The following is an 18,036-nucleotide window of genomic DNA, read 5'->3' as shown; positions in this document are numbered from 1 at the left end:
GAGTATTGCATCAATGGCTGAGGAGCTGGAGGAAGTGCTCAGGAAGTTCGATCTGTCTGATAAAGAGGCGGCATGAATTCAAATTGAAGGGGATGATGCTTTCCAGGGAGTGGAGGAATGTCGATTGAGCATTATTGGCAAAGTAATTGGAGATAAAGTGGCTAATATTACAGGTATTAAGAGCTTTTCCAGTAATGTGTGGATTTTTGCCAAAAATGTGAAGGTTGTAGAAATAGGTGTGAATTTGTTTCAGTTTATTTTCATGAATCAATATGATATGGATAGAGTTTTAAATGGGAGGCCATGGGTGTATGATAATTTACCTCTGGTAGTGATTCCTTGGAATGAGGGGGTTGAAATGGATGCTAAGGCTTTTAGTAAAACATGGACATGGGTGCAGGTCTGGAACCTCCCAATCCGTTGGATAACTAAGGAAATTAGGCGTAAGATTGGTGGAGTTTTTTATTATGTTAAGGAGGTCATCATTCCTAATGGTGGGGGGAAAGATGGTAAACATCTGAAAATCCTAGTGGAAATTGATATTGAGCAATATTTGTTAAGAGGAACCACGGTCAGAATGAATGGGGTAATGAAATGGATTGAGTTTAGGTATGAGAAGTGTCCTGATTTCTGCTATTGTTGTGGAAAATTGGGGCATAATGAGAAAAATTGTAACATGAAAGGGAATTATCTGGATAAGGAAACTCAATTTGGAGCCTGGATGAGAGCTAGTAATGCTAGGAGTCCAACAAAACATAATAAAACATATGCTAAGTATAATGAGGGTGTTGAGGAGGTATCTAGGACTAATGGTAAGGGAAATGTGGTTAACAACTTATTCTTGACATGGGGGGGAGGTGATACCAGTTGGCATGGGCAAGAAGGGAGGGGGAGGGATGGCAACATAAGGAGTAGCCGCATCCTTTCAAAGGATACCTTGTTTGAACAGAAGAGTGTTGGCAGTGTGGGGAATAAGGGAGGGAAAGGTGTGGGGGAAAAGGTAGTGGAAAAAGAATCTAATGCTAACCTGAATATGGAATGAGAGAATTCTGGATTGAATGGAGAGGGAGAGGGAGAGCTGAGTTCTGGTGAGGGGACCAAGGGTCAGTTGGAGAAGGTGGAGGATGATACAATGTGGATTGATGGGGGGCAAGAGGAGAAAATGATGGGTAAGGGTAGGAGGAGAGAGGAGGGAAAAGGGAAGGGAGCTGGGAAGTATAGGGGAAGTAGGGGCTGGAGGAGGTTGGTGCAGGAAGTGGGGAGAATAGTGCCTTTGGGGGATAAAATTATGGAATGGATATAGAAAAGGATTCTGGTAAGAGGAAACAGGGGGATATGGTTGGGAAGGAGAATTGTGGGGAGCTAGTGATTGGAGTACAGAAAAAATTAAAGGGGATAGCAGGGGGAGTTGGTAGAGAATACCTTCTGAAGGTGGTGGAGCCTAATCTTAATAGGGCTCCTAGCCCTCAATGAGAGCTGTGGTGTGGAACTGTCGAGATGCTGGGAGCCCCTTGACAGTTTTCCAAATGGAGGAGGTTGTGAGACTCCACTCCCCTGAGATTATTTTTTTAGCAGAAACTAAAAATAAAAAAACTGTTATGAATAAGATTAAGAGGACGCTGAAATATGATAGTCTGTTTGTGGTTGACCCAATTGGTATGGCTGAAGGCTTGTTTGTATTTTGGAGGAAGGAGATAGTAGTTAGGAGAGTTCTGTTCACTGAGTTCACTATAGAACTTAATGTGGTAGGGAGGGGGAATGAGGCAGATTGGTGATTTATTGGGGTCTATGCTAGTAGTATAGATTTAGTAAGAGCATAGCAGTGGAAAATTATAGAAAATAGATCTGCTATATGGGGTTCTAATTGGATCCTGGCAGGAGATATGAATGATATATTGTCTAGTGAAGAGAAATGGGGTGGGAGGCTGAGAAGTGAGAGCAGTTTTAGAGTGTTTAGGAATTTTGTTAATGACAACCAGTTGATTGATATTGACTTTGAGGGGATCCCCTGGACTTGGTGTAATAATTGGGATGAAGATGGGGAGGTTAAGGAAAGGTTAGATAGAGTTCTGTGTAGTTGGGGCTGGAGAAGGGAACATGGCAAAGCTAAGTGTGTGCATCTGCATAATGAGGCTTCGGATCATTGTATGTTGCTACTAGATACTGAGCCAAAATATAGGAAATGGAAAAAGAGATTTTACTTTGATAAAAATTGGGTACAGAACAAGGAGGTTAAGGGTATTATTACTACAGCCTGGGGGAAACAGCAGGTAGGGTCTAGAGGTTTTAGGCTTCAACAGAAAATTAATGTTAAATTGGAGGAGGCAATACAATGCTAATGCTAAATCACAGGTTAGTTGGATTAAGAAGGAGATAGCAGAGGTTAATATGGGACAGCAAGTTGATAAAAAGGGAAGATTGAGTACCCTGAAAAAACAACTTACTGAGGCTTATAGGAAGGAAGAGGCTTACTGGGGGCAAAAAGCCAGAGTACAATGGTTGAAGGAGGGGGATAGGAACACTAGGTATTTTCATTCTGAGGTAGAGGGAAGAAGAAAGAAGAATAGTATATCTGCTCTACAGAGGGATGATGGTACTTGGTGTGAATCTGAGGAGGAGGTTGAAGGGGAAATTAATGAGTACTTTGAGAAACTCTTCACTTCCAGTAATCCAAGGCAGTTTGATGCAATACTCAGGGGTATTCCTCAGGTGATTACAGATCAGATGAACAGCAAGCTCACCAAACCCGTCTCTGAGATGGAAGCCAGGAAAGCTGTCTTTTCTTTACATCCTAATAAGGCCCCTGGACCTGATGGTATGACTCCCTTTTCTTTCAGCATTTCTGGGATGTATAAAAAATGATCTTATTGCAGCCATCTCTAGTTTCTTTCATTCTGGTCATTTACTGCAGGCTATTAATGAGACTATTATCACTCTAATTCCTAAAGTTGAATCTCCTATCTCAGTGTCTCAATATAGGCCTATTAGTTTGTGTAATGTCATGTACAGAATTATCTCTAAGATTCTTGTTAACAGGTTAAAATCCTTTCTGCACCATTGCATTAGTAGTAATCAGTCTGCTTTTATTCCTGACAGACAAATCATTGATAATATTGTGGTTACTCATGAAAGTATTCATTGTTTAAATCACAGAAGAACAGGATCTAATGAGTTTATGACTCTTAAATTAGATATGGCTAAAACTTATGACAGAGTTGAGTGACCTTTTGTTGTTAAGATGATGGAAAAAATGGAATTTTGTTAGACTTGGATAAACTGAATTTTCAAATGTATGTCTTCTGTTGGGTATTCTTTTAATGTGAATAGTGAAAAGAAAGGTTGGGTTAGGCCTTCAAGAGGGATAAGGCAAGGGGATCCACTATCCCCATACCTGTTCTTATTGGTATTGGTATCTGAAGGTCTGTCTAGTCTGTTAAAGCATGCATTGGATAACCATTGTCTGATAGGACTAAAGATTGTCAAAGCCAGTCCTGCTATTTCTCATTTGTTCTTTGCAGATGACACTCTCATCTTCTGTAGGGCCAATATAGAAGAGTCTAAACAGGTGATGGAAATCTTGGAGATGTATGAAGCAGCTTCAGGACAGAAGATTAATTTAGATAAATCTTCTATTTTTTTCAGTAAAAACACTGAGATGAGTAATAAGGCAGAAATCCTCAGAATACTAGGAGGAATGAAACAGGTGGACCAGAGCAAGTATCTTGGGTTACCTATGGTTATTGGGAGATCTAAAAATCAGGTTTTCAGCTATATCAAGGAAAGAGTGTTGGAAAAGCTTAAGGGGTGGAAAAAAAAACTGTTGAGTCAGGCTGGGAAGGAAGTGTTGTTGAAATCTGTGATATTAGCAATGCCTGCCTATGCTATGAATTGCTTAAGAGCTTGTGTCAAGATATAAGTAGAGAAATGGCTTGCTTTTGGTGGGGAGAGAGTGAAGGAAAGAGGAAGACTCATTGGGTAGGATGGGGGAAGTTAGCTGCTGTTAAAGGGAATGGTGGCTTGGGCTTTAGGGATTTGCAGGATTTTAACAGTGCCATGTTGGCTAAGATGTTATGGAGGATTCTGACACAACCTAATCTGTTGATGAGTAAGGTATTAAAGGGAAAGTACTTCAAAGGGGAATCTATTTGGAAGACACAGATAAGGGCAGGTGACTCCTGGATCTGGAAGAGCATAATGAGTGCAAGGGAGGTGATGGAAAGAGAAGCTAGGAAAAGAGTAGGGAATGGTAGAACAGTGGATATATGGAAGGACAGGTGGATACCAGGTGGAGGAACGGGTATGGTGGCTACTCAAAGGCCTACAGGTTGTCATGTCCATAAAGTATATGAGCTGATCCAGAATGGGAAGTGGAACAGAGCTGTGATGGAATCTTTGCTAAATGAGGAGGACTGCAGGAGGATAGAAAGAACTCCAATTAGTCTATGTGCTGGAAAGGATAAGTTGGTGTGGCCACTTACCAAATCTGGTCAGTATTCTGTCAGAACTGGATATATGCTGGCTAGAGATATGAGTTGGGAATTGAGAAGGAAGGATCAGCAAGAGGCCAGCAATAGCAGGAATGAACCCAACTCTAAAGCCTGGAGGGTGCTATGAGGGTTAGACATCAAACATAAACTGAAACATTTTATCTGGAAATGTTTGCATGGTGTCTTACCAGTCAACGAGGTGATCAGAAGGAGAATAGGTAAGGGTGAGGACAAATGCAGGTGTTGTGGGGAGTTGACAGAAACTTTGGAACACATGTTTTTCTTTTGTAGGCATGCAGAGTATATATGGAAGGCAGCTCCAATTGTTGGGATGGTTTAAAAGAGTTCAGGCACAGCTTTTGGCTTTGGTGGAATAGCTTGATGGAAGCAAAGGACATAGTGGAAGGAAGAAACCACATTGCTTTGACAGTGAATATACTTTGGCAGATATGGAAATCAAGGAACCAAGTGCAGTTTGATGATAGGAGTAACTGCCCTGGGAGAACAGCTAGTAAAGCTGTGCAGGAGTGGGCTGAGTATACAGATGTTAGGAAGGGGGTGGCTAATGCTGAGGAAAGGAAGAAGGAACAGGTAGCTGGGGTAAGTAGTTGGCTTCCACCCCCTCAGGGCTGTATTAAACTAAACACTGATGCAACCTTGGTGTTAAAAGATAGAAGAATTGGGTGGGGAGTAGTGGCCAGAAAGGAGGATGGAGAGGTTGTAGGGGCTTGGGCAGCTGGTGAAAGCAGGAACGGAATCCCAGTAATGGAGGAGGCCTTAGCTATTAGAAAAGTTGTGATCAAGGCTAGATTGTGTGGCTGGAACAAAGTTGAAATACAATCTGATTGTAAACTGATGGTGGACAAGCTTAGGGAGAGAAATGTGGATGATCCAGTCACGGGGACCATATTAAGTGATGTTTTGGTTTTAAGTCATGGTTTTGATATTTGCCATTTCTCTTTTGTCAAAAGAGAAGGCAATCGTGTGTCTCATAAGCTGGCAAAATTTGCCACAAGCTTGTATGACGAAATCAGTTGGAAGGATTCCTTTCCAATTTGGTTTACTAGTTTAGCCAAGAATGATGTAAGAGCAGTTGCTCCAACTCTGTAATTTCTGCTTGGTTATAAAATTTGTTATCATTTGGAAAAAAAAAATGCCGCTACTGTTGTTTAGGTTATTAATGAACACTGCAGGTGGCTGGATCAAGCAATGTAAACAGCCCTTTGCACGTTTTGGAGAATCAAGATATAACGTTGCCTCCTTGAATGATACTACTGTTATTATGGTTCATGTTAGGCAAACCATGTGGAATTTTTGTGCCCATGATTAGAGAGTATTTGATGCGCCAAGACATCCTCAGCTAGCAAAGTCTTCCATTTTGCTCAGCATTTGTCGCAGGACCAATTACTGCAGGATGGGACCAGGAGATAGGATTCATTTTCACGCAGCCTGTATCCATTCCAGTATCCGTTTCAAAGTTTTGTTCCGTCTTTCTCACAACCGTCTAATAACACAGATCATTTGCTTCAAATTGTACCCAGAAAGCAAAAAGTCGAATAGCTTCAAATTGTACCATTTACTGACCAGAAAAAGAAGAAACTCTTACAAGTAACAATAAGGAGTAACAAGACATTCTTCATATAAAATCACAATTCCCTGGAAATTTTCTTGCAATAAAATGTAACTCCCCAATGTTTTGTGTCCTGGATCGCCTAAACAGGAGAGTGGCATTTGAATATCGAGATTTGACTAAAAAAAAAACACCTGTCGTTCATACTTCAATTTGGACATTCATGAATTGTTTGGAGCGAATCGGGTCCATTTTTGCTTTTTCTCAACGCGTACCTTTTAGCAAACGTGTCAAATTGTACTTCAATGGGCGGATGTGGCTAAAGTACAGTTTGGTTTAAAAGCTCCTTCTCATGATTGACAAATTGATATGTTAAATTCCCATTGCATGTGTATCAATGGGACCCTTGAATAAGCCAAATTATAATTGGCTCGATTCTCCTCACCCATACGTAACGAATTGGTGTAATTTATTCATATCATAATACGTGGATACTTAAAACTAGCATTCTTATTGAGACTAAATCTCATAAAAAGAAGAAAATAGATTTTGGAACAAATTCGAAACTGCGTCGGCAAGGATTGCAGTAGGTTTGTTTGGATTGTGTTTTATTTCCCCAATTTTATTTGCTTACATCATCATTACAATTTCCAATACATATTTTTATCTTCCCAATTACCTTTTTATCTCACACACATCACATCACAAAAAGTGCTCCAGTAAAAATATTCCAAATAAAACACAATCCAAACAAACATTCATCTGAATATCGAATCACATATACCAAATTGCTATAATCTAAATTATCTAACACGTTGTAGCAAAAAATATAGTAGTATTTTGATTCTTTGTAAGATTTGGTTGGACATGTTTTTATTCTCTTAAGTGGATTGGTCGTAATAAAAAAAAGAAAAACATATTATTTATACTTTATTTTTTTTTATTGTTAATTGCACTTGTACTATTTGTTTTGTCATATAGTCTAATAAATAAAAACTATATGATAAAAATGATAGCGAGAGTGCGATTAATAAAAATGAGAGTGCAAATAACATTTTTCTAAAAAAAAAAAAAAAAAACTGCCAGATTCATTCAAATACAGTTTGTCAAATATATGAATAAACGAGGCACAAATTAATTTTCCCCTTGCCGGTTGAAAGATACCACTAGGATACAGAAAGAAATGCCACATAAACTTGCATGCACTCTGTTAACATAGTTAGGAAATTTTATTAGGTAAATGAAAGTATGAAACATCGTACATGATTTGATTAACTGTTGTTAGACTCGAACTGGACCGATCGATCCGATAGGGAATTGACCTGATTTTGGAGCTGGTTTATAGCTTAAAATCATTTTGATAAAAAATTAGTCAAAACCTTACAAAATCAGCTAAATCAGTGACTCGATTCGATTGGTTGACTCGATTTTCAAATTTTTCTTTCTTGTTTTCCCCCAAACATAATTTGAATTACCTAAATTGTAAAATTTTCTTTTATTAATAAGAATAAGAAAATACCACTCACTTAGTGTAAACACCAAAATTACTCGCTTCCCTAAATGATTTCCAAATTAAGAAGTTTTTATTTCTATCATTTTATCAATTTAGCATTAGTAATTTCAACTTGGATTAATTTGTCTTAATTTAGTTTTTCAAGTAGTTTTGGAAAACGGGCATATTTCAGCCATGAATTTACACTTTTATATATAATTTTTAGATGTATATTTGATTGCAAGTCTAATATTTTTGAAACATTTTATATGGTTGGTTGAATGTAACCAAGAATTAATTTCAATATTTTTGAAATTTATAAAAATATAAAATAATTATGACATCACATTGACGTCAGCAAGTTTTTTAGAACGATCCGATCGATTCGACCAATTGATTCATAACCCAATATTTTAGTCGAGTCACTATTCGATCCGAATTTAACAACATTGATTTAATTACGTAGACACATTGGGCATAAATGAAGAAACGTGTTTAGCTGAATTAGTAATCACAAAGCGTCAGACTCGGAGAATCAAAACAGTTGTTACGTTTGATGTGAACATATGCACAGATCCAATCAATACAATCAAAATTTGAAATCTAAAATGTCAGTAAAATTGATGGGGAGACATGTATCAAGGACCATTTAATGCTAAATTTGGGTCAGTGAACGAGACAAATCGCTTCTAATAGCTGCTAGTTGGAGCCCTTCAGGACTGCACCGTCCATAAAATAAATGGATGACATCTCAAGTTCTCAACTGCGTCCTTCGTCGGACCAGTTGCTCTAGCTCTATATAATCTGTTTCATTCTGTTTTTAGCTGAAGTCTTGTATTGCTACTTTCCCTTTTCATTCTCCCGTTACAGTAGTATTTCCATTTCTTCTTTTTATCTCCACAAGTCTTCAACCGGCCATGGCATCTGTGAACTTAGCACCCCAGTTTACTGATGTAACTATCTTCGAGGGAGAAGGCGGTGGATACTACACTTGGTCAGCTTCCCTGTTTCCCTTACTGAGTGAGGCTAAGTTAGGTGCTGGTAAGCTTGTCTTGCGTCCTCGGGGTTTCGCTCTACCCCATTATGCTGACTGCCACAAGATCGGTTACTTTGTTCAAGGTAAAAGTAGAACTGCATGAACTAAATATAGCTCTTTTTAAATTTCATTCTGGCCATCCTTGGATTAGGGCCTATATATATATATATATATATATATATATATATATATATAATGTATTATTTTTTTTTATGCACTGTGTATGTATTAACTGCAGGTAGCGGTAGGGTTGGAATCGTACTACCAAACAGCCCAAAAGAAGTTGTTTTAGCTCCTAAGAAGGGAGATGCAATCCCGGTGCCTTTGGGTTCAGTCTCGTGGTGGTATAATGCCGGGGAAGACAACTCTGACGTGGAAATAGTATTCTTGGGTGAAACTGCTCAAACTTATACTCCTGCCCAGTTTGACTATTTCTTCTTGGCAGGAGTCCAGGGTGTTCTCGGGGGTTTCTCAACTGACTTTATCACTAGAGCTTTCGATCTCACCCAAGATGAATCAGACCAGCTCCTTAAAAGTCAAACTGGTTCTTTGATTGTCAAACTTGCAAAGAATCAGACGTTGCCAGATCCATGCAAAGATGCTAACATCAATATGTTATACAACTTTGAAAGCGCAAAGCCCAGCATCCACGTGAATCAGGGCGGATCACTTACCATTGCTACTGCTGAAAATTTTCCTTTTCTGAAGAAAGTGGGACTAAGTGCTAATTTTGCGAAATTGGATCCGTTCTCCATGTCAACCCCGATGTATACCGCCGATGCATCCTTCCAATTGATTTTTATCACCAAAGGCAGCGGCGTTGTTGAAATCGCGGGATTGAATGGTAAGAATGCATTGGCAGCCAAAGTGCAGAGCGGGCAGTTATGCGTCGTGCCTAAGTTCCTCCCTGTTGCCAAGATTGCGGATGAGGAGGGATTGGAGTATTTCTGTGTCGTCACATCGTTAGCGTAAGAAGTTTTTTTTTTTTTTAATCTTGAAGATTTACAGTTTTCTTCTTCGTGCCGATTGATACAATTTCTAAAAGATTTTTCACATCTTACCGACTTTTGAACGTGCATCTTTCTCAAATGAACGCTGGTTAGGTGATAATTGCCCGTAAAGTTATGGACAAAGACTTGAAATAATTGTGAAGTATTTATAAGGGGTGGAGATAATTATACATAACGCAGAAATAAAAAGATAGGATAATAATTCCGTTTGGATTCTTATTTTTAGTTTTTTTTTATAGAAAAATATACTGTAGCAACTTGATACATGTGAAATAAAAAAAAATGATTAAGAAATATATTCATGGAAAGCGTAAAAATTTTTCTACTTAAAATCACAATTCTTATTTTCATTAAAAAAAATGAGTAATTGTTGGAGATTCTTATTATTTACTATTTACTACTATTATTTATGTATGTTTGTTACAGGCCATATTTTGCCGAGCTAGCTGGGGAAACAACAGTTTGGAAAGCAATGGATCCCTCGGTGCTACAATCTGCTTTCAACGTGGATCCGGGGCTGGTGGAACTTTTCAACACCAAGATTGGCAAGGGCAAACTTTTTTGTTCCTTCAAAGAAATGAGTTGAGAATTGGGACTTGAGGACTCCTATCTCAAAGGCTACAATAAGATATACAAGTATCTAAAGACTAATGAACTTTGGGAGGCCACTTAATTTGATTTGTTGTAATCTGCTTTAATTATTCTCTCCGAAATCTAATTGTCAAGTTTTTTGACATACGTACTTTTAATCATATTTTTACCTACTTGTTCACGTCTAAAAAAATTAATTTTACCTAACAAGGGGAAAAAAAAAAAAGAAATAGGGCAAAAACAGTTGGATCTCAAATGATGAAACAAAGAGCAGCTTGAGGAGTGAAGTAAAAGGGCTTCCAAAGTAACAAATGGGGGAAAATGCCAATTTTTATTCCTAATTTTTGGGTCATGGATACATTTCATTCTTAAACTTTTTAGTATAAGACTTTTAGTATTTAAACTATTAATTTTTTGATCAATTTCATCTTCAAACAGGAAATTAATCAAATTCAACAAAAATTGGAGTCGAAAAGAAAGGTATTGAAGTTTGAAGAGTAAAGATGGTCGTTCTATTATGTTAAATTTAAGTCATGTAAGGTTTTTTATTTAACGGGTTTATGCTCGTCAGGGTCCCAATTTTCGTTTTATATATAGATATAAAACAAATTGAAGAGATGGTTCTTTTTTTTTTGGTAATTGGATGTACACATTTGACATTCAACCCTTCTTCAACTAACTCAATCAAAATCAATCTCTTTTTTCCTCAATTGTGGGTTGAAGTACTCCATTTTTCCTCAATTCTACTACAAAATGATCGAGGAGTGTAATTCCTTGGGTATTTTTTTTTTCTTTTGCGCTTTTAACCGGTAGTGCTACAAGTTATCGAGAACAAGCAAAGAAATTAACAGTTGCACTAAATTTTTTTTGATATTTCCTCCATAGACCTTGTATCTCTCAAGACATATCTTGTGATTTTCTAGTCCTATTGGTACATCCTTTAACCAAACACACGCACACACACCAAGTAAAAGTCACAGCCTTGGTTTATTACCAATACTAAGTCGGCCTTATTCGTCTAATTAAGATCCACCAATTCTTTATACCAAGAATTCTGCATCACGAATAATATAAAGAATGCAACTAAATTACAAATGCAAAAGCAAGTACTTGATCATATATGATCGATGCAAAAGCAAGTACTTGATCATATATGATCGAAGACAGGAACTTAAAAGCTGATTTCAAGCTTAGCTGGTGTGCTATCCAGGAAAACAGAACCTCAACTTGATATTTGCTTGAAGCTATGATTTCACTTTGTTATCTTAACTGCCATTTATCTTCTCAATGACAGATATTAGCCCCTGGGTGCCCAGCTTCCCACCCCCATTAGCCACCATAGAAGCAAACAATTGTTTAGTCAATGCAGCACCAGGCAATACCATCACTTCATCCCTTTCCTCTTCCCCAACATCCACTCCCATTCCCAAGTCCTTCACCATATATTCCGCGAACCCACCAGGCTTGAAGTCCTTCTTGATCATCCTGTCCCCGAACAACTCCATCACCATTGATCCAGCTGCACCGCCTCTCACAGCCTCCACAAACTTCAATTTGTCCAAACCGGCTTTCTCCGCGAAAACCAGCCCTTCACTCAGCCCAAGTAAATTCGCCCCAGTGGTTATCTGATTCGCTATTTTACAATGCTGTCCCTTCCCAGGGCCGCCAACATAAGTCACCCTCCCCATTTCATCAAACAGTGGTTTTAACCACTTCACAACATCCTCGTCTCCCCCGGCTAATATCGCCAGTTTGCCATCTCTCGCTCCGATGTCGCCTCCGGAAACTGGGGCGTCAACGGAGTGGCAGTGTCTTTCAAGGGCAGAATCATAAATCTGCTTAGCCAGGGTGGGGTGGCTGCTAGTGTGATCAATAATAACGCTGTTGGGATTGAGAGAAGGGACAAGGTTCTCTAGCACAATTTGTCGAACATCTGATGGGTGTCCCAGCATCGTGAAGACGACATCACTTGCACGGGCGAGGTCGGCGACGGAGGGAGCCAGATGGGCCCCTTTGGATTGGAGAGGGGCGGCCTTTGACGGGGTTCGGGCATAGACAGTGACGGAGTAGCCGGCAGAGAGGAGGCGGGAGGCCATGGCGGAGCCCATCACGCCTATGCCTACCCAGCCTATTCGGGTTTGGGTCGGGGTTATGGTTGTCGGGAAGGGGGCCCTCATCCTTTAGCAATGAGACTATGAGAGTGAACTGCAGGAGGAAGTGTGTAAAGATGCTTGATCAGTAATGAGAGAAGCGATTAAAGTTAGGGATAATTTCAGAAACCTCCCTTGAGGTTTCTGATAATTTCACTGAGCTCCCTTGAGGTTTGATTAACTATACTTACCTCCCTTGATTTGATAGTTTTAGTAACAAAATCTTAAAATAATATTGACTTGGTCAATTTTTTAAATGAATATCCAAAAATGCCCATGTGTAATGAGTTTTAATTTATTTTTCTATACAATTATAAGATTATCTAGTATAATTATAAGAAAAATGTGCCAAATTTTTCATGTCTATACCTACTATTTAATAAACAATTATAATAATAATTTTATCACTATGATAAGATACTTTTGATGGTACTTTATTATGGATTTAGATTTATAAGATAGAAAAGAAAATGTTGAAATAATTCATTTAGAATTTTTGAATTTTTCGGGTAGTGGGATTATTATAATTTGGTAGTGATTTTGGCTATTTTTTTTATTTATTGTTAATTTTAATACCAAAAAATAGAAAACAAAGATCAGTAAAAACATTTGATTATATATAAAATTAACTCGTCAAAAAAATCACTAGTTCGATATTTGGTTACAAATAAAACTAGAAGTAATAATAGTAATTCTACAGTTTTATTGGCAACAAATTAAAAAAAAAGGAATGAGATGGAAAAAGAATAAAAAAATAATTTTAAAACTCATTCTAAGTATAAGCATACCAAATAAGGGAATTTCATTAAAATATTTAAGGGTAAAATTATCATTTTAAATGACAAAGGAGGTATGTGAAATTTTTCATACCTCAAAGGAGCTCAGTGAAATTTTTAGGAACCTCAGGGGAGGTTTTTGACATTATCCCTTAAAGTTAACCAAGTAAACCATGGGACTCGTATAATTATTTACATTCGGATCCTTATTTTCATTTTTAATTTGAATATCCAGCTTCACATTTTCAAAATCATGATTATGCAGTCGGTTTGGAGTTTTTGGTGTTTGGATCAAAAACTCGATGATTCACCAAAATATGAAAATAGCCTTCTAAATCTAATCTATAATGGAGTTTAAAATCAACTTAATACAAATAGATAAAAAGCATAATAATTTGTCTAAAGAAGAAAAGTCTTTGAATCAATATTTTGCAATCTAAGCTTCATAGAACAGAAGTGCAATAAGTCTCTACACCGGTGATTGTCATAGCAGCAACTAATTATGGGACTTAGAATCGAATCAAAAAAAGTATTGGCGCTTCAATTGAGCTTGTTGCCATATATAATTTTTTTTTTGAATAATTGAGGTACGAGGAGCAAATGAAGATTAAAAGGAAAATGGAAGGAAGATTTGAACTTCTTTCGTGCTCAAAACAAGGCGAGTACTAATGGTTAGCTTATTACTTTCATATTTGGGTGATAGTTGCTCGTAAAGTTTTGGAGAAAGACTTAAAATAATCTATATGTATTGTAGGGAGGGTTTTTATGATGATTAAATCAGAATACTTCTAACTCCTTATTCTTTTCCTTTTTATATAGAATTTTAAAATTTTTTAATTGTTATATATCCTTTCATGTCTTTTGAATTTAAAAAGTAAGAAGTGGATCCACTTATATAGGAATTTGATTTGAAATCTATTAATATGAGGTAAATAAAGAGGAAACATCACTAAACTTACTCAAAGTAAAAAGTAAATAACAATATTTTATCCTTCAACTTAGTAATCCTAACTAAAAAGGCAAATTATATAGAAAACAAAAAAGAAAATAATATTCATCGGTCATGGATCGAAAAAAATCAAGAATGGTACCATTCGTGAACGCTAAATTATGAAATTACTAAATAAAAAGCAAAGTACTACTAGCATTTCAACATGAAAATTTTTATTTGAAATCTCTATTTTTGATGAAAAACAATAATAAAAACAACACCAATTCTACCAAAAATAAAAAAGAATAACAATGCAATTTAAAGAAACCATATAGAACTTTTGACCCTAAACTATATATCTATTAAATTTGTATATATTTGATCCAAATTTGACCTTAATTAAATATGAATAAGAGTGCAAAACCCAAATGCTAAGAATCATCTTGGGTATGATTAATTATTTTATGTATTTTTATTGTTTTCTTCATATGTAAATATGCAATTGTTAAGTCATTTTTATATATTTTTTTGTAGTAGTTAAGGTTTTATAAGATATTATCAGTTTTTCATTTGCATTTTTAAATGTCAATACTTGCAACTATTGTGATCAATCTTAAGTTTTATATGCTTTTCATATTGTGAGAGGTAAAGTTAATATATTGTAAAAATATTAAATCAAATTGAAGGTTATGATTTTCTTTTTTTCTTTTGCTTCAAATTTTATCTTTTCAAAGTTATTTTGAAAGTACAAATATAAGTATATTTTAAAATCGTAAAACCAAACTACAAGTTATGGAATTTTTTTTGTTTCAAAATTTAACTCTTCAATTTGGAGGTTGAATGTAGATTCAATGACAATATTTCTTCTTTGAAAATTTGAAATCATTCAATTCAAATTTAATATGAAAAATAACTAAATTTGGTGTTTTTACCAGTGAAATTTACTTTTGTTGATCTTGATCCCTATCTTTTGATGTTTACAAAACAAATGGATGTTACTAATGTCTCTTAAAAGATCTATTCAGTTATGAAGCAAATTAGTTCCAAAGATCAAGTACAATTGAAAGATGACAAAGTATGCTGAAGCTGTCGGACGCTCAAGAAGTCAGGATCGGACGTCCGATAATCATTGCACAATTTCGGACGCATGCTTCGGACGTCCGATAGGATCCTTCGAAGTCGACGAAACTATCGGACGCTGAATATGTTTCTACCGGACGTCCGATAGAAACAAGATAATTTCTCAAATCTGTTTGTTTGCTGTCGGAAGCACAAAGAGCTTGCACCGGACGTCCGAAAGAATTGAAGAAAATCTCTGAAACTCACTGCCTGCTGTCGGACGCATAAAACAGGGCTATCGGACGTTCGACACTCCAACGGCTAGTTGACTCTTCAGCTACTTTCTATCCGTTGGAAGCTTTAATGAGACTCTTTCTTGGTCCTATATAAATAGTGATTGGTCAGATACTTCAAACAACTTTGGCACACTGAAGATACAAAAGATCTAGAGAGATTTTAGTGAGAAAATACTCTTCAAAGAAGATTTGTAGTCTTAGTGGTGTGAGGTTCATTGTAAGCTTTTCATTTGTGAGTGAATACTTCATGAGTGTAGCTCTGTGAGGGTTGTCCTGAGGGATAGTAAAACGTCCTGGCTTGACCGAGGGAGTTCGGGGCAAGGAGGAGGTGAACCTTCCTTTGTACACAAGAGTGATTGTAATTCATCAATTTGAAGTAGCTTGTTTGAAGCTCAAGAGGAGCTGGGTAGTTAATTGGTTTGCAATTCTTTCCTTTTACTTACTGTTACATTTGTGATCTTTTAATTGCTTATCGATTGGCTTTTCGATTGGTTGTCTTCGATCCTTACAACTTTATAATAGTGTAACATAAACATATGTTAAGTTATATTTTGAATAATAGAGAAATATAATAGAGAAATATTGGAAGTCAAGGATAGGAAGCTAGAGACTAACTATGAGGGAAAAAAAGGAATAGTAAGGAGTTAAAGAATGACGAAAAAAGAAGATGAACTACAACGAGGTTGGATGAAGAGAGAAGAGAAGAAAGAAGGGGACTATAGGGACATGACAGAAAAGATGATAATGTGGTAAGAGATTTGAAAGTCATAAAAAGCAACCGATAGCCAATTAGCAAATAAGGGAGGATGGAAAATGTGATAGTTTTTAATAATTTTGAAAACTTTAAAAACACATCTTACAAAGATTTTTTTAAAATCTATATTAAAGTTTATGAAGAACAATATTTTATAAGCACTCAACAATTTTAGGATTATAAAATGGGAGAAAAAAATATTCTAAAATTGAGGAAAATGAATTAGTTAAAATTTATGTTTTAAATATTAAAAATTTTGATATATGGGTATAACATGATATATTGATAAATAGGTTTACAATTGCTCTATCGTGTAAATCATTATAAATTAAATTATTTTACTCAAATTGTTATCATATATTGACAGACAATAGGTAAACAAATTTTGGTTTCAACTTATTTAAGATATTAAAATTAAGAAAGTCCATTTTGTACTTACGAAATAAACTTTTTTTAACATGTTAAGTATACACTTTTTTGAATTATTTTGCTTTTTTCATATATTTCATCCTATACTATAATATATAAGTATATATTATTGTTTTTAATTGAAATATAAATCTGTGCATAGCACGGGTAAGAATGCTAGTTGTGAAGTATTTATAAGGGGTGGAGATAATTATTTATAACACAGAAATAGAAAAGATAGGATAATAATTCCGTTTGGATTCTTATTTTTAGTTTTTTTTTAAGAAAAATGTATTGTAGCAATTTTGATACATGTGAGATAAAAAGGTGATTAAGAAATGTATTCACAGAAAGTATAAAAATTTTTCTGCAAAAAATCACAATCCTTATTTTCATTTAAAAAAAAAGGAGTAATTGTTGGAGATTCTTATTATTTACTATTTACTACTATCATTTATGTATGTTTGTTACAGGCCATATTTTGCTGAGCTAGCTGGGGAAACATCAGTTTGGGAAAGCAATGGATCCCTCGGTGCTACAAGCTTCTTTCAACGTGGATCCGGGGCTGGTGGAACTTTTCAACACCAAGATTGGCAAGGGCAAAAATTTTGTTCCTCCAAAGGAATCAGTTGAGAATTGGGACTTGAGGACTCCTACCTTTTTTTTTTTAATCGCAAAAATAATATTCCTATAATCTAATCTATTTTAATTAAGGAGGGGGAACCGATGAGAGTAGAAACTCCATCGGAGAAAGTCACTAAAAGCAGCCACCTATAATGACAATTTGGTGGGAAGCAAGATTTGAATCTTGACCTCCCAACACTACCAAGACTTAAATGTTTGGCAGTGATCACCAGGCCAAAGGGCCGGTGGCTAGGACTCCTAGCCTTTGAGGACTTCTACCTCAAAGGCTACAAAAAGATATACAAGTATCTAAAGACTAATGAACTTTGGGAGGCCACTTAATTTGATTTGCTATAATCTGCTTTAATTATTCTCTCCAAAATCTAATTATCAAGTTTTTTGACATATGTGATTTTAATCATATTTTTACCTACTTGTTCACGTCTAAAAAGATTAATTTTATCTGATAAGAAAAAAAAAAGAAATAGGGCAAAAACAGTCAGATCTCAAATGACGAAATAAAGAGAAGCTTGAGGAGTGAAGTAAGGGGGTTTCTAAAGTAATAAAGGGGGGAAAAGGCCAATTTTTATTCCTAAACTTTGGGTCATGGATACATTTCATTCTTATTAGTATAAGATTTTTAGTATTTAAACTATTAATTTTTTGACCAATTTCATATTCAAACAAGAAATTAATCAAATTCAACAAAAATTGGAGTCAGAAAGAAAGGTATTGAAGTTTGAAGAGTGAAGATGGTCGTTCTATTATGTTAAATTTAAGTCGTGTAAGATTTTTTATTTAACGGGTTTATACTCGTCAGGGTCCCAATTTTCGTTATATATATAGATATAA

The 18,036-nt window shown here is 36.0% G+C and overlaps 3 protein-coding genes across 3 annotated transcripts; 2 read left to right on the top strand and 1 right to left on the bottom strand.

Moving 5' to 3' along the window:
- The first annotated feature begins 1,469 nt into the window (after positions 1-1,469).
- On the top strand, positions 1,470-3,223 carry LOC140036148 (uncharacterized). Its single transcript, XM_072077445.1, has 4 exons — positions 1,470-1,656; positions 1,879-2,270; positions 2,353-2,815; positions 2,874-3,223. Exons 1-4 carry the CDS (start codon positions 1,470-1,472, stop codon positions 3,221-3,223), a joined length of 1,392 nt encoding a protein of 463 aa, XP_071933546.1.
- Positions 3,224-8,270: 5,047 nt separating this feature from the next.
- On the top strand, positions 8,271-10,331 carry LOC113731861 (glutelin type-A 2). The gene is made up of 3 exons (XM_027257339.2): positions 8,271-8,668; positions 8,824-9,553; positions 10,022-10,331. The coding sequence occupies exons 1-3, from the start codon at positions 8,467-8,469 to the stop codon at positions 10,179-10,181; spliced, it is 1,092 nt and encodes a 363-aa protein (XP_027113140.2). The 5' UTR covers positions 8,271-8,466; the 3' UTR covers positions 10,182-10,331.
- Positions 10,332-11,154: 823 nt separating this feature from the next.
- On the bottom strand, positions 11,155-12,418 carry LOC113731860 (probable 3-hydroxyisobutyrate dehydrogenase-like 2, mitochondrial). Its single transcript, XM_027257338.2, has one exon. The coding sequence runs from the start codon at positions 12,361-12,363 to the stop codon at positions 11,452-11,454; it is 912 nt and encodes a 303-aa protein (XP_027113139.1). The 5' UTR covers positions 12,364-12,418; the 3' UTR covers positions 11,155-11,451.
- Between the last annotated feature and the right edge of the window lie 5,618 nt (positions 12,419-18,036).

This window comes from Coffea arabica, chromosome 2e, assembly GCF_036785885.1.
Source record: "Coffea arabica cultivar ET-39 chromosome 2e, Coffea Arabica ET-39 HiFi, whole genome shotgun sequence".
NCBI lineage: Eukaryota > Viridiplantae > Streptophyta > Magnoliopsida > Gentianales > Rubiaceae > Coffea > Coffea arabica.
This window is presented reverse-complemented; position numbering and strand designations above follow the sequence as displayed.